This window comes from Tyto alba, unplaced genomic scaffold, assembly GCF_018691265.1.
Source record: "Tyto alba isolate M040663 unplaced genomic scaffold, T.alba_DEE_v4.0 Super-Scaffold_2, whole genome shotgun sequence".
NCBI lineage: Eukaryota > Metazoa > Chordata > Aves > Strigiformes > Tytonidae > Tyto > Tyto alba.
Window position 1 is genome coordinate 1,568,938 of NW_024881282.1, and position 15,638 is coordinate 1,584,575.

At 52.6% G+C, this 15,638-nt stretch overlaps 1 protein-coding gene across 1 annotated transcript; it reads right to left on the minus strand.

Moving 5' to 3' along the window:
* Positions 1-1,765: 1,765 nt before the first annotated feature.
* Positions 1,766-7,502, minus strand: WDR73 (WD repeat domain 73). The gene is made up of 8 exons (XM_042792407.1): positions 7,369-7,502; positions 7,202-7,269; positions 6,794-6,882; positions 5,991-6,079; positions 4,970-5,037; positions 4,017-4,181; positions 2,714-3,088; positions 1,766-2,162 (listed from the first exon to the last, which is right to left on the minus strand). Exons 1-8 carry the CDS (start codon positions 7,473-7,475, stop codon positions 1,924-1,926), a joined length of 1,200 nt encoding a protein of 399 aa, XP_042648341.1. The 5' UTR covers positions 7,476-7,502; the 3' UTR covers positions 1,766-1,923.
* Between the last annotated feature and the right edge of the window lie 8,136 nt (positions 7,503-15,638).

Below are 15,638 nucleotides of genomic sequence, written 5' to 3' on the forward strand. Positions count from 1 at the left end.
TGCAGCTGCGAGCTGCCCCTTGCTGCGCTGATGCTGTGGGGGAAGGAGAGACTGTCCCAGAGCCGGTGCAGCTTGGGGGTGTTTGGCATTTGGGCCGGGGGCAGGAGCCACCCCGACCTCCCCCACCAAGGCTCCGGCAAAGCTGAGTCCCCATGGTCACACCCCCGGACCCTGATCAAACATTGAGGCGTTTTGAAACATGGAGGAGAAATGTCCTCAGCACCCAGCGTTGCGATCGAAGGGAGATCCCTCCTCAGGGCAGAATCCCTTTCCATGGCAGCTGCAAGTACTTAATATTTTGGACATCTCCACTCCCCTGTCAAATCTGGTTCAAGCTGGACAAGGAGGCTTAAGTTATTTTTGGGGAGAAAAAAAAAAAAAAAAAAAAAAAAAAAAAGGAAGTTTAGATGAGTTTAGATGAGTACAAACTGTGCTATTGCTTAAGACCCATTTCTGTAGGAAGCTGAGCAAATTTGCTTCCCCGTCCTCTCCGCGCTACCTGCATCACTGGGACGTGGGATGGAGTCACGCTCAGCTCTGCTGCTTCTGCTCACCAGCAGTTCCTCCACCACGTCCCTGCAAAGGGGAAGGTGAGGAAGAAGAGGAGCTGTGGGGGGGGTCTCCTCCTCAGAGCCCACCTCCTCCAGGGCCAGACCCTCACCCTGGGGGGTTCTTTTTCCCATCTCAAGGCTGCGTGTGGAGGAGCTGCAGCGGCTGAGCTGCGCGCCTCGGTGTTGTCAAATCTCCCACTTGCTCAAAAAAAGATCCCTTGAGGGGCGAGATCCCACCCGGGGGGACCCTTGGTGCCTGTGCACCCATCAGCCACGCGCTGCAAAAGCCACTTCCCAAACTCACGGAGCCGGGGAAGGGATGTCGGGAGCCTGGAAAGCCAAAAGCCCTCCAGAAATCCTCCCAGGCCCTTTGCCAGAACCCATTCACACCAGTCTGACCTGGGCACAGCTGGACTGGTTTTGCTGGAAACCCTCCAGGGGTGGAAAGCAGAACCAGGCCTTCCTGCATGAGCTCCCCCAGGAGCATTTCCAGGCTGGCTGCTCCAGCACAAGAAACCCCCAGGGTCCCCCCGCTTTGGGGGGTGAGCACCCCATGCCCCGCTCTGCCACAGTCCCTGACGCCCCAGCTCCCCGATGAAATATGTTTGGCATAAGGAGCACACAGGGTTTTTTTTCCCCCCCTCTCCCTCAAGTAACACCTTGGTAACAGCGTAGGCGTTGCCAGTCACTGCCTGGCTTCCTCAGGCCCAGGAAATCACATTAGCTCAATCAAATTTAAACTTTCAGTTGGTGGTAAAAGAGCCAGAAGACACCAAAGCCTTTTCTTAGCCTGGACGCTCTCTGGCTGAGCAGGGGGGAGGGCAAAGCTTGCAGCAGGCTGGGGGCTGAAGAGGTTTGTTCCTCTTCCTTTTGCAGGCTGCAAACAGGCTGCGTTTGCACTGTGACTTCCTGAGCAGAGGCCACTGCTCCTGACACACACACGTGATGAAATGCCAACACCCCACGGCGGGTACAGCCTTTCCCCCGGGCCTGGAAAGCAGCGGGTTAAATGTGCCACAGAAGAGCCCATTTCCTCAAACTGTACTCCTGCTTTTTTGTCTGTTTTCTTCCGAAAAGCGTGGTGCAGACACGACGGGTCTACGATAGAACGACGGCAGGATGTTCTCCGCTTGCAGACATGACCAGAACTACAGGTTACTACAGTCACAGCTATCATTTGAAGGCTGGCATGCCGGCGAGCAAGTGACACGATCAAAATTTTTTTTGCTATATTAAAAAATAGCACTCTTCACAGTTGGCTCTGTTCACTACAACTGTCTCAAAGTGGTATCTGCATGCAAACAGATACCTCGCAGCCTACGCGAACTGGAACGCAGACAGGAAACACACCCCACCTCACCGAAAGCACCATCTACCCACACTTCCCACAAGACTGAACCCAGTCCCAAACGTGCAGGGAACCGTCGCTTGCCGCTGACAGTAAAGTCCTCGGTTTCTGTGGATGCCACGTGTGTGCTGTGACCAAGGGAGGGTTTTTGCTGCTGCCCGGCCCGCCGAACGCATGGCCTCTGTGCACAAAGATGGGCTCTGCTTCCCTGCCAGAGCTGTCCCAGCTCCCCGCGTCGTACACGTGCACCGTCCCGTCAAAACCTTGAAGAAAAGACAATCGGAGAGATGGCAGAAGCGAGTTGCTTTGCTCTAGTCCCACCGGGCTCACGCTCAGCCTCCCCGCAGGCCTGCTGAAATGAGGACAAAGGCCCAGACTGAATCTGCAACAGCAGAGCATCCGAATCTCAGAGGAGCTTGTCTTGAGCTCACAGCTGCCGAGGAGAACACGGGCCAGATCCAAAAAGCCTGCAGGTACACTAGGCTGTATTTGCAATGCTCTGGCCAAGGGGCAGCTCTGTTGCCCAGCTGGTCTTATCCCTGTGGCCAGGCTGTCCCTGGGACCATCAGAGCAGCCTTTGCTAAGGGCTTAAGATCTCTGTTCTCCCAGGAGGGAAGCGGGAGTCCCCCCCAAGCCCATCCAAGCCCCTTCTGTAGTTGTTGGGGAGAGGCAACTGCAGAGGATGATGGTCAAGCTCCTCGAGAAGGAGCTCTGAGAAACCACCCCCTAAGCAGGGTGTTTAAAGGAAGGGGGGATCTTGATAGGGAGATCAAAAAAGCATCCAGAAAAGGAGATCTCTGCCCAAAACACATACCTGAGACAGCGAGGCAACCTTCCAGAGCAGGAGCCCAGGAGACGCACAGGAATTCCGCCCCCGAGCTGGGAGAGGGGACTCTGCACTTCACCGAGGCCAAAGGCTCAGAGGTTTTTCTTATGTCTGTGAGGGTGAGGTGCCCTCTGCTCGAGAGGCGAGCTACGGGCTGGGAGCTCGAGGCAGAGCCTTGAGGCCCTCGCCCCACTCCCATGCACCACCGCTCACCGCGCAGCGCCGAGGGGACGGCCGCGGCCTCCGAGGGTCCCTGCGGCTGCCGCACGTCAGCCAGGCACAGCCGGCCCCCGGCGCAGCAGAGGAGCAGGGCGTTGCAATCCAGGAAGGCCAGGCCGCTGAGCTCCTCGCTGTCTCTGGAGGCTAGAAAAAAAAAAAAAAAAAACAAAAAGCCAAAAAAACCCAAGAGATGCAGATGTCAGACACCACCAGGAGCATCTGCGTGATTTCTCGGCTGCAATCTTGCCCGAGAAAGCAGATTTCCAGCTTCGTCCCTGGAAAGGAATTTCAAGCAAGGCTCCTTAGCTCTTCGAGAGAGTCAGAAGCAGTGACGGATATCCTGCTCAAGAATTCTCTCTGCACTGGATCCATGCAGAGCGGGCACAGTCTGCACCCCTCAAAAGGTGATGTTAACACCCAGACAGGCCCACGATTAACACTAATTCTGCTGGAGGTCCCATGGGGGACCTGGCATGGAGCAGGGCTCTGCCAGCGAATGCCTCCAGCACTACCCCTCAGCAGCAGGAGCCACACGAGTCCCTGCAGCGTGGGGACATGGCAGAGCAGTGACAAAGGGTCCTTCCTTTTGCTCAGCACATGGACGCACACAATGCTTTCCTCCCCAGGGGATGAGGTGTGTGGGGACTGAGTCTTAGCGTGTAGGTAAAGGCAGACGGTCTCCAGGACCCCCAACAAACCAGAGGTGGATGAACCACCTCGAGGTAAGGCAGATTTCAACGACCCCAAGTGACGTGACTCGGAACAACATACACAGCAGCCCTCTTCTAACCCGATTCCGGGCGCTGAAACAATCGACAGTGCTCTCCTGGGGCACAGATCTGGAGCAGAAGCCTGAGAAATCACTGTCACAGGAGTAGGGAGAAGCTGGAGATGGAGCAGAGCATTGCAACCTCTTCCCTCAAGACAACGTACTTTCTGCAAATATCTTTCTACCCTTCGGCACGTGCCTGGGAAGTACCCACCCAGTGAAATGTTTGCCACTTGAGCAGTTGCCCTTGCTTTAGCCAAACCCTCACTTGCCAAAATCAGAGATTAGGCTTGGTTTGAATACCTGCCATGTAGACATTTTTCCTCGATTCAACCTCTGTAATTTGGATGCTGTTGAGTCTCGAGCCGTGAAGGACCCACGGAGCTCTGGCCGAAATGGTTGCAATTTTAGCCCAAGGTTGCCCAGTGCCATTTTCTGTAGGTAGGGCACTTACAGATTTAATAACATCTATTTGAAAGAGATGTAAGCAGTTGTAAAACACATCAGGAGTTAAGTAATCTACAAGATTAAGCTGTTTCACAAAGACGCCTTGCAAAGCTAAAACTGACCTGCTAAACCAGTAAAAAAATCCAATTATGACTAACCCTCTCCAGAATAAAACCCCTCTTCCCAACACATCCAGCAGGGACTGACCATTTAAAATCTAACGAAATGCATGGAAAGTGGTGAATCAAGATGTTTCTTTTCAGTGAAGAATAAGAAAACTTCTAATAGCATTTCGCACTTCCTTCCTGGTGGTTTCAACGTTATTTCACAAGAGTAAACCAAGCAACAGCAGTCCTCTTCTAGAGGCAGGCAGGCAAAGGCTTGGAGAGCTGAGGTGGTTCATGGTCTAGCCCGAAAGGTGATGTATGGAACTCTTTATTTCTAACCCGTGGAGTTATTAAGGAAACGTTTTGCCAACTATATGATTCAGGTTTTTGTTTGTATGACTAAGAGCTCACAAGTAAGTGGAAAGCCAACTGTGACAGGCCTACAGCTAGGAATTCCCTTATGAGGTTTGTGCTATTGAGTCCATTTCTTTCCAAGCCACCAGAACTGGTGTAGACACTTGTCTCGTGCCCTTCTCCAGCCCCTGCCACACAAGGGCAGTCACTTGGGACTTCACCGAACGGGACTGCCACTCCTCTCTCTCCTCCTCCTCGTTTTACACCCAGGAGGAAGAGGAAGCTAGAGGTGCTTGATGCAAGGGCTACACTGAGAAACTACTCAACCTCAGAAACGCGTTCCCTTACCAGTGTCCTCTGCTGACACCTGCCAGATGTGGAGGGAGCTGTCTGGCGGGCCACTCGTCACCAGCAAGCTGAGGAAACAAAAATAACCCCACAAAACCTTTCAGGAACAGAAAACAGCCTTTTTCTCTCCAGCCTGGGACAAACTAGTCTGCTGTTCCTCTCGTGCTCAGGAGCTCTTGCCTCTGCTTGGAGTGGAGAAGGGGGCACAAGGACCAAGATCCCACAACTCCTCGTGCCAGGGTGCTCTACACAGCCCAGGCAAACACTGTCCAAGGCAACAGTATTTAATTAGCAGGTTTTCCAAAAGCGCTAGACTGAGAATGGTGCAAAAAGCCTCAAAGTAGCAATGGGGGCTTGTGCAGGAGGAGAGAGCTGAATGAGTGAAATGAATCAGCTGGAGGGAAGGGTGTTTGCTTGGTCTGCAATCCACAGCTGGAAAAAACCTTCTGAACCTGAATACACAGGGACTTACAGAGCGGTGGCAGCAGCCACTGGTATCCTGCTCTGCTGAGCACTTCCACGCAGCACCAACTGAAAAAGGGAGAGATGGAAAAGGCAGAGCAAGGGAGTTAGACAGGCTCTCCTGTGCTCACGAGTGGGGCAGGGAGGGATCCCTGGTGAGCCAGCATCAACGTCATCAGCCCCTGCAGCTTGCTCCTGGAAGAGGCCGAGGATTCAAGTTATCCAGCAGCAGCCTTGGTCTCCCTGCCAGCTGCCCCACTGCGGCTTCCAGTGCTGCAGAAGCGGGGTACACTCTGTTTTGCTGAGCACCCCATTAAATGGCTCCTTTCCAAACACCAAGATGGGGTTCTGGGAGGACCTCTACGTGTCACTGGGAAGCGGCTCACACACATGCTGCTCCCAGAGCTGGCACACTCATGCAGCTCACACCTCATGCTGTTCCCAGAGCTGGCAGGATTGGCCAGCTAGGTTGGGAAAAGGCAAGGAAAAGGAGCTTCCTCTCAGTGGACAAGTCCCCTCTCCATCTCCAACATGCCCCAGAAGGACCTCGTGGCCATACCTGGTGTCCGGCACGTATTTCAGGCTGTACACTGGGCGGTTTGAAAACCCACCACATTCCACCTTGAAATCTCTCTCTGGACAGAGGCCCTAGAAATCAGAGGCAAAGTCATTTTGTCACACTTAACAGTGCAGAACTTGGTGTGGTTGGTCACCATGAAAAAAGACAAGAGACACAAGACACGCTCTCGCTTGGTAGAGCTCTTGCTTGTCCAGTAATGCCTGTTTCAACAGGAGCTATAGGACTGAAGGATCCCAGAATAGTTGGAGGAAAAAAAAATCTGGAGAAAGCTCCTGCCAAGAGCTCTGCTGGGGTTCACTGCCATCTGTGCACATCTGGCTCAGCTTTCCGCTTACGCAGGGACCAAACACCACCTTCTACTTAAGCGCAGGGGTCACCCACCCAAGGACCAACCCCACTGTTCGGCAGAGTGGTCGCCCAGGCTTGGGCACCTCAGCGAGTCCCTTCTTCATTCGCCTCGGTGTCCCCATCTGTCCTATTTCCCCAGGAAACGCTTTTGTTCACGTATCTGGAGGTGAAGTTTTCATGGCACGAGCTGCCCGCAGAGCGGCAGGATTGCACGGCCGGCCTGCCAACCTGCGCTGCCTCAAGCGGACAGGAGCCGGGTGACTCACGCCCGTTACCTTTTAACCAAATCTCCTCAAAACCTGCCCAAACCTTCGTGATGAGCTACAGAAGCCAGGGAACAGCTTGCAAAGCCCAGCTTAGCAGAGCCCGGTCTCTGAAGACACCGGGGCGAGGAGGACAGAGAGATCTGGTGCCACCCTGGCTGCAGCACCCACCTGGGTCTCCTTGCCCAGCAGCGTCGGCGGTGGGACCAGCTGCAGGATCTCGTTCCCACCAGACTGTCCGTACCCGGCTACGCAGACACCTTGGGGTGGGGATGGAGAACCAGGGACACGGTGAGGGGACCCCCCACGGTGAGGGGACCCCCCCCCCCCCCCCCGAGTTACAATACGGCTCGCGCTGAACCCGGGGGCATCCCCCTCCTGGCATCGTGGGGCGGCTCCGTGGACTCCCCTCAGGGCCCTTCGCCCGCCCTGACCCCACAACCTCCCTTCTCTCCCCACTCCGTGGCCATTTTCGCCCCAACCCCCCTTTTTCCCCCTCCTCGGTGACCCCTTCTCCCCGCCCCCCCCCCCCCCCCCCCATCAGCACCCAGGCTGGTACCGCCTCGCCCCCACACTCACGGTTCCCCCGGGCCCACTCGATGACACGGGTGGGCGCCTGGAGCTCGAAGGTGTGCAGGTCCTCGTACCTGAGGGGAGAAAAGGGATGGCGGGTGTGTGTGTGTGGGGGGGGGCGGAGGGGGGGAAGGTTGGCGGGGCCGGGGGGACCGGGGCCGCGTCTCCCTCACAGGCGCAGGGACTGCAGCAGCCACTCATCCTCCTCCTCCTCCTCCTCTTCTTCGTCTTCCTCCTCATCCTCCTCCTCCTCCTTCTCCCCGGCGCCCACCGCCTCCATAGCAACGTCTCGCCCTCCCGGCGCGCCTCTGACGTCACGCCGCGGCGCGCAGCGATGACGTCGCGCGAGGGCCGCGGTCCCCTCCGTGAGGGAAAAAACTGCGACTTCGGGTGTTAAAAAAAAAAAAAACCAAAAAAACAAACAAAAAAAAAACAAACCACCAAAACCCGCGTTATTCCCGCGGAGTGTCCGCGGGCGGTGTGCGAGGGCAGCGGGAGGCCTCGGGCCGTGTTGCGGTGATGTCCTTAATCCTGTTTTGTTCCCGGGACGCGCTAATTAATTCACTCTCTAAACCCCAATTTTGGCGTTTTTAGAAAGCAGGTGGTTTTTGTTACAGCGCCGGGCACCCAGGGGGATAGCTCCTGGTGACTGTGTGTGAAGACAACAAGCATTTCTACCACCTTAACCATATGTACTCCTTGCATTTCTATCCTACAGCTTTTTCCGGGAGCTCATTAGCATATGTTAATATCATGTGCCCCTGTTGTTGTCACCAGGTGGTCTTTGTTGGGTCTTTGGATGAAGGCTTATAGTCTTCCTCGCTGTCTCTGCCATTTCACCCTTACTTCTACACAAACCCAGTCCTGTGGTCACGTAGATCTTGTCCTCCCAGGCTGGCCCACGCTGGTTTTGTTGCTAATTTCCAGCTGCCTTATCTTTACGTTTCTTTGCATCTGCTACAATAAGGCTGTGTTGTGGTTTAGGCCTGGTTGGCAGCCAACCGCAATGCAGCCGCTCTCTCTCCCTTCCCCTCCGGCAATGAGAAGGGACAGAGAGCCAGGCTTGGGGTTCAAGATAGGACTGGGATGGGGAAATAATCCCCCTTTTATGATCACGAGCAAAAGGCAGACTCGTTAGGGGAAGAAAAAAAGAACATACATTTATTACAGACACTAACAACACATAACAGAGTAGGACAGTGAGAAGCATTGCCACATCTTGAGAACACCTTCCCCCCACCCCTCCCTTCTTCCCGGGCTCAGCTCTGCTCCCGATATCTCTACCTCCTCCCCCAGTGGCGCAGGGGCAGGGAATGGGGAGTGCAGTCAGTGCTGCTGCTTCTGCCATCTTCAACGGGGGGGGAGCTTCTGGAACTTGTTTCCCTGCTTCAGCATGGTCCCCCTCTCACAGGAGACAGTCCTACACAAAATTTCTCCAACTGGAGTCCCTCCCAGGGTCTGCAGCCCTTCCCGAGATGCTCTGGCGTGGAACACCCCCGCATGCTTCAATCCTCCCAGCGCTGAACTAAAACAGCAGGGGCTGCTTCTTCCCACAGGCTCCTGGCCTCCTTTGGGTACAGTCACCTTGATCATCCATGCAAAACACCTGACAGGCCATAAATCAGTGTCTGTTCCACTGTGGATCTTCATGGGTGGCGGGGGGGCCGCCCTGCTGTCTCACCACAGGATACAGGGGGGTCTCTGCTCCGGCACACCTCCCCCCTCCTTTCTTCCTCCATTCCCCCACTGACCTTGGTGTTCACGCAGCTGCAGCAACTCCTCCTCACAAGTCCGACTGCCCGTCACCACGTCCCTTCTTAAATACGTTATTGCAAAGGTGCAGCTGATTGGCAGAGTTTTGGTGCAGAGGTGGAGCTGACCTCGAGCTGAGGGAGCTTCGAGAAGCTTCTCACAGGGGGCCGCCCCTATAGCCCCCTCCCCTGCTACCAAAAAACCCCACCACTCACTCAAACCCAGGACAGTTCCTTTTCCTACAGTTATTCTAACTATTCCTCAAAAGATTAGCATTTGTTTGGTCCCATTTGCAGCACAATAGTTAAATGGTTAAAACAGCTTAAATGGATCTTAATAATTCTATTCCACAAATATCTGTTTTCTAGTAATTTTAGTTCACAGGTATCGATATTTTAACAGTTGGAATGCTCAAATGTAGGTAACGGGGCAGGACTACGTGCAGATTTGTAAGTACAATACAGGTGATAAAGCAGTACAAGTGTGTGCAGCTTCTCAGATATACAGAAATATCTGTGTATGGGTGTGGTGATGAATCCAGAAGCATCCCAAATCTCTGTCAAAACCAGCTTAACCTCTGCCCTTTAGTATAACGTGGTTATGCGATGGTTTCCAACTAAAGCTTCCTGAGGTAGTTTTTTTTTGTTTGTTTTTTTTTTTTTTTTTTTTTTCTGTCCAGCTCGGGGGCCCCCAACAGCAGAAGGACACGGAGCTGCTCGAGCGGGGCCAGAGGAGGTCACGAAGATGCTGGGGGGGCTGGAGCAGCTCCCCTGGGAGGCCGGGCTGAGAGAGTTGGGGGGGTTCAGCCAGGAGAAGAGAAGGCTCCAGGGAGACCTTCGAGCGGCCTCCCAGGGCTTAAAGGGGGGACAGGAAAGGTGGGGAGGGACTCTGGATCAGGGGGTGGGGGTAGGATGAGGGGTGACAGTTTTAAACTGAAAGAGGGCAGATTTAGGTGAGATCTAAGGCAGAAATTCTTCCCTGTGCGGGGGGGTGAGGCGCTGGCCCAGGGTGCCCAGAGCAGCTGTGGCTGCCCCCTCCCTGGAAGGGTTCAAGGCCGGGTTGGATGGGGCTGGGAGCACCCTGGGGGTTGGAACTAGATGATCTTTAAGGTCCCTTCCCACCCAAACCAGTCTGTGATTTTTAACAATGAAATGTGTGTCATTCTCAGGTACTTTACGATTTTCCTAACAAGTGCTGTGCGTCGCCACCAGTTCCCCCTGCCAAGAAGCCGCTGATCAAGCCGAGGTGGCAGGGCTGCCCTCACCCTGAGCCCACCTTTGCAGGTGGTTGCTCTTGCAGCAATTCTTTCCTCTCTGCTTCTCTCCAGTGTAGGCTCAGACCAGGCGCTGAAGGATCGGTGCCACTAGCTTGCTTCGAGCTGTGGTTCGCTGCCTGTAACAGCGACGCTTCAGGATCAGTGGTGATAATTGGGAATTTATTATGGATGGCTGTGCTTTTTCTGTCTTCTGGCTGGGTTTTAGCTGGCATGCACGGTGTTGTGAGGCAAGCTGCGTCTGTTTTCTGTAACACTGCAAGGTGGCAGCCTGCAGCTTCCGAGGTGGCTCTGGAGTAATCAGAAAAATAACTTGTTTTTACAGAAATATATCTGAATGTGAATCTTTTAGTCTGTGTAGCGTCTCTTGTGTTATTTGACAGTCTGTACTGTTTATTTTTCCCCTTAGTTTTCAGCGTGCTGTCAGTGTCAGTCCTGCAGAAGTTGTGGGAGGGGGAATGGAGATGCTTTGGGCAGTTTTGCAGGGCACCCGAAGTGCTTGGGGAGGTGGGGGGACATTCTGGGTGACGCGATGGGCTCAGACGTGGGCCTTGCTGGCTGAACTCTGTGCTTGGGGCTAATTTGGGGCTGTCAGTACAAAAGTGAGTGAGGAAGAAGCAAGGGCAAAAGCAGGTACAGAGGCAGAAATGCTGTGGAAATGGATGGAAAGCCAGACCCCTTCCTTCGGCTGAGAGGCTGCTCTGGAAGCAGTAACTGGAGCTGGGCAATGTGAGAAGTGCTTTTCCTCACCGGTGGTTACTTTCCTGACATCCTCCACTTTGTCACTTCAAGATATGTTGGTGTTGGAACCGTTCAGGGAAGAGGATGGCAAGAATTCTCAGGTACAGAGGAAGAGCTGTTTCATTTACCTTATATTTTGTAAAGTAGCTCAACAGTCTGAAATTCGCCAAAAGCCTCGTCTTAGCAATTCTGTCTACATACCGTGATTCAAAAAGAAAGTGTTGAGTAAACAGCTTGTGAAGAATCTGAAACAAACTGACTGCAGGTTTTTTGTTTTGTTTTGCTTTGTAGTTTTTTTTTTTTTTTTATGCAAACAGTATGATTGTTATAGTAGTTTCGGTTGTTAGAGGCCTGTGAGGGGTGTTGCAGTGAGCCGGGAGTAAAGCCACGACAGTACCAGCCGCACGTGAAAGTACAGTGGTGTGTCACTCTGTGAGCTCAGAGCTATGCCAGCCTTTTGTCACCTTCTCCTGTTAACCCTTTTCTCGTCTGTGTGCATTAATCGCAGGACATGAGCTTAGCCTGAGGCGGACAAGTGGCCAAAATCAGCTCGAGGTGTCCAGCAAGGTGTGAGAGCAGAGCAAAGTAGAAATACCAAAGGAAGGGCTGGGAGCTGTGGTACAACCTTGCTCTCCTCCTGCCCTCCATCCCTGATAATCCACGGAGAAACAGGTTTTGTGTCCCCTGAACTCCAAGGTCCGGTTTAGGGGGTGGTAATAAATGTTTGGAAATTATCTCCTGGTGGCCACTGTCTGAGGAGAAGGAACACGAGGCACAACAGTGCGGGGAGTGGCTGGATGCTGTGGATTCCAGCTGGGGAAAGCAAAGAGCCCCAAAACGGTTTTCGCTGCACATTTTTGCCTTTTATTTTACATTCTCTTTATCTTTCCGGTGCACTAAGGGAGAAAAGTGGGTAAGTGGAGGCAAAAGAGAAAAGGCCCTCCAGTACTACAGATAATGCAGGGTGGTTTTGAACTACCAAGGCCTGGATGAAGATAACAAGTGAAACAGCCATTTAAGTTGAAACAAAATAAACATTTTAAAGCTTTTTTTCAAGATCTCTACAGAAAAGAAATGTTTTAATCTCAGAATGTTAAAGAGGAAAGAGTAAAAAATGGGAACAGTCATTACAGAGTTAGGATAATAAGGTCAGACTGGGCTGTTTTGTTATGCTCCAGCATGGGACTTTGTCATATATATTAAGAAAATGCAAAAATAATATTTGTTTGAGGTAGGGTGTTTTTTTTTTTTTTTTTGCATGCAAAGAGCCTGGTAAGGTGAAGGAGACTGAGAGTACCTGCAGCCTTAGCTGCTTCTCTTAGCCCGCTGGCTTTGTGCTGCGTCTGGTTTTGGGCGTTGGGGACATGTACGTTAGGAAAGGAAACTGTGGAGGAGCTTGGAACGGAAATCGTCACTTTGAGAACTGATACGCCCTTTAAATGAGATGAAATGGTACTTGCCTACTGCATGTTCGAGCGGTCTGAATGTTACACAGTAGTTACAAGGGTAAAAATAATATTTCTGGTTGCAATTTCTATAGCTGAGCCACCCTCCGGAGCTTGGAAAGAGGCTCAGGACATTATTTGGACTTCACTGTAGCTTTTCCACACAAACAAAAATCTGTCCCCGTATGGAGTGGATGTGTGTGTCTGTGCAGCCCCACACAGACCGGTGTTATTGCTGCACCCCAGAAGTTACTTAAATAACCATGGCTGTGTCGTTCCTTGGAAAATTTGGTTCTTGCAGGGTGAGTTACCCTTTTGTCTGTCACAGAAGCGTGATCCTCTTGTGCCCCAGCCTTGGTGGCACTGAAGCGATGACGCTGTGTAGTGGCTTGAGCCCAGAGGGCAACTGAGCACCACCCAGCTGTTCACTCACCCCTTCCCCCCTCAGGAATGGGAAGGAGAAAAATGGAGCAAAATGGCTCAGGAATCTAGATAAGGACAGGGAGGGGTGGCTCACCCATTAGGGTCATGGCCAAAAGACAGACTTGTTAGGAGAAGAAAAAGAACATCACTTGAATTCAACGCTAACAAAGACAACACTTAACAGACAAGGTGGGGACAGTGAGAAGCACCACCACATCCAAAACACCTCCCCGTACCTCTCCCTTCTCCCCAGGCTCACCTCTGCTCCTCATCTCTCTCCCTCCTCCCCCAGCAGCGCAGGGGCAGGGGATGGGGGTTACAGCCAGCTCACTGCTCCTTCCTTCTTGGGACAGGGGTGAACGCTGCCCATCCCTCCCCTGCTCCACAGGGCTCCCCTCTCACTGCAGACAGTCCTCCATGAACCTTCTCCGCAGTGAGTCCTCCCCACGGGCCGCAGCCGTTCCCGTTCTGTTCTGGCGTGTGTCCCCCCCACGTATTGCAGCCCTCCCAGTGCCGAACCACAACAGCGGGGGCTGCTTCTCCCCTCAGAGTCCCGGCCTCCTTTAAGCGCAGTCTCCTGTCCTGGTGTGGGCTCCTCCACAGGCTTGAGGTCGGCATCTGCTCCACCGGAGACCTCCATGGGTGGCAGGGGGTTGGCCCTGCCATCACCCCACGGGATCCAGGGGTCTCTGCTCTGGTGCACGTCCCCCATGTCCTCCTCCTTCCTTCCACTGACCTTGGTGTTCATCCTTCTCCCAACTCCTCCTCACAAGTCCCCAACCCCCTCCCAGGTTCCCCTTCTTAAATACTTTATCACAGAGGGGCAGTTAATGGGCTTGGCTCCGGCCAGAGATTGGTCCAGCTTGGAGCTGCGGGAGCTTTGAGAAGCTTCTCACATGGGGGTCACTGCCGTAGCCCCCTCCCCACTACCAAAACCCACCCCACAAAAAACCAGCACAGCTCGTGGGCAGGAAGGCTGGCAGTGCCCCCCGAAGGAGTTCAAGCCCACGTATCGCCTCTTCCTCGCAAGTGGAATCACAAGGGGCCAGGCCATCACCTCTCACAGCGAGGAGGGAACCCTGCCAGAGCAAACCGAGCGGCTCTTGAGGTCTGCCGGTTTGTGGGAAAACTCCTCCAGAGGTCGAGAGAGCCTGAGTCTGAAAAATCCCCACAACGAGTTTAACAAGAAGGGTTCCCTGAGGATCTCTGCTGTCGTGTACAGGCGGTATCTGTGGGCAGATACTCCATTTTATCACACTTTGAGTGTGTACGGATGAAATTTGGCAAACTAATATGCAAACCTCAAAGGCTGGGAGTGTGAACCTGGCTGCTGAGCTCTGTAGGACGGCGTCTTCTTGAACTTGTCCTGAAGTGCCAAGGCCTTGTTTTCATGAAAACTGTCACTGCTCTTTTCAGCTCTGCTCTCTGAACTCAGGAGAGAAATAACTCTCCTTTCTGATATTTAACTGTCACGTAGGGCGGATCGGTAAGATCTGGCAGAGCCTTTTGACTAGCTGTCACAGTTTTTCTTTAGTTAATCAGTTATTGAGGTCCGGACATATTGCAGTCTTCAGGGGTGAGTGACTGTCACTGCTGAAGGCTTAGAGCTGATGAAAGATTAGAGGAAAGACTCTGTATTCATCAAAGGAATGTTACTAGGTGGGCTCTCAGAGGATTTTTGTATGAAGGGTGAGCTTATCCATGAAAATGTATGGCTCAGCCCTGGAGGTCTAAGAATGAAATTAGTGAAGGCTGAGGTTGTCATTCCTCATTCATGGCTGAGGGCACTTAGCTGTTCATTTAGCCCCCATGTGGAAACAAACCATTTGCTCTATATAAAGAGGACATTTGTATTTCTCCAAGAAGCACAAGTGAGTCTTTTTTATTCTACAATAGATAATTTGTCACCACAGAATCCCTGCAAGCCTGTGGAGAAGAAGAATGGGAAGTGAGAAGGTTTTGAGGCAGCCTGGCTCGCCTCACAGAGCTGATCTCTTAAGACAAAATGATCTGAGGAGCTTTTACTAAGGCTTATGGGACGAGATGTGACTCCTCTGAATGTAGATGAAGGTACCCAGTATTTGCTTTTCGAAGACACCATTGTTTTACAGGCTTCAGTGCCCTATAGTAAGATAAAATTGATGTTTTGGGTGCTGATACAATTTATCAAACATTTATTTTCCCTGCAGGGTTATCTTAAGAACATCCATTATTTGGTGAAGAAGTTTTGGGGTGTGTTCTCGTCTCGGGCACAGTAGAGGTGATGGTCAGTACTGCTTCTCCAAGGGGTAGGATGAGATGGGTGCTGAAACGAGCTGTTCCTCGAGTGGCAGCTAGTCAGCATTCTGTCATGTTCCTGTGGGCTCCACACCGAGAGTCATCACCCCTGGTACATTTATGGGAAACCTCAGAGTGATGTAGAGGATTTCTTGGAAAGTTGGGGAGGCCTGCCCTTCTTGGAGGCTCATTGCCCTGAAAAGCCAACCTTTTGGACCAAGTTAAAGAGTATTTCGCTCTGGCCAAGGTGCCAGTCACTGTGATGAGCTGATGAAAATCAGGGAGAAGGTGGTGGACAGTGGTGTTCCCAGGACCTCCCTGTGAGCAAAATGTAAATTTGGGACTACTATATTTCCTTTGTAGTCATTGCTTAGCTTCAGGGAGAAGTGGGAAGGCCATTTCTCCAAGACTGTGTGTTGTTGGAGTTAGCTGTTTTGAGCCCCAAGGATTTCCTGTGCAATTTGGGGGAAGATCAGCTGAAAGTTAGAACAGGAATGGCTATCAAGAGTTGGTACCAGATCATTTGTGGCAA

What these genes read in the sequence shown, in the direction of transcription:
- WDR73 (XM_042792407.1), bottom strand. Translation starts at nt 7,475, where the DNA reads ATGGAGGCGGTGGGCGCCGGGGAGAAGGAGGAGGAGGAGGATGAGGAG. An exon ending in GGTGTCAGCAGAGGACACTG is followed by an intron (nt 4,182 to 4,969) that starts GTAAGGGAACGC and finishes TCTTTCAAATAG; the next exon opens with ATGTTATTAAATCTGTAAGT. An exon ending in GAAAAATGTCTACATGGCAG is followed by an intron (nt 3,089 to 4,016) that starts GTATTCAAACCA and finishes TTTTTTTTCTAG; the next exon opens with CCTCCAGAGACAGCGAGGAG.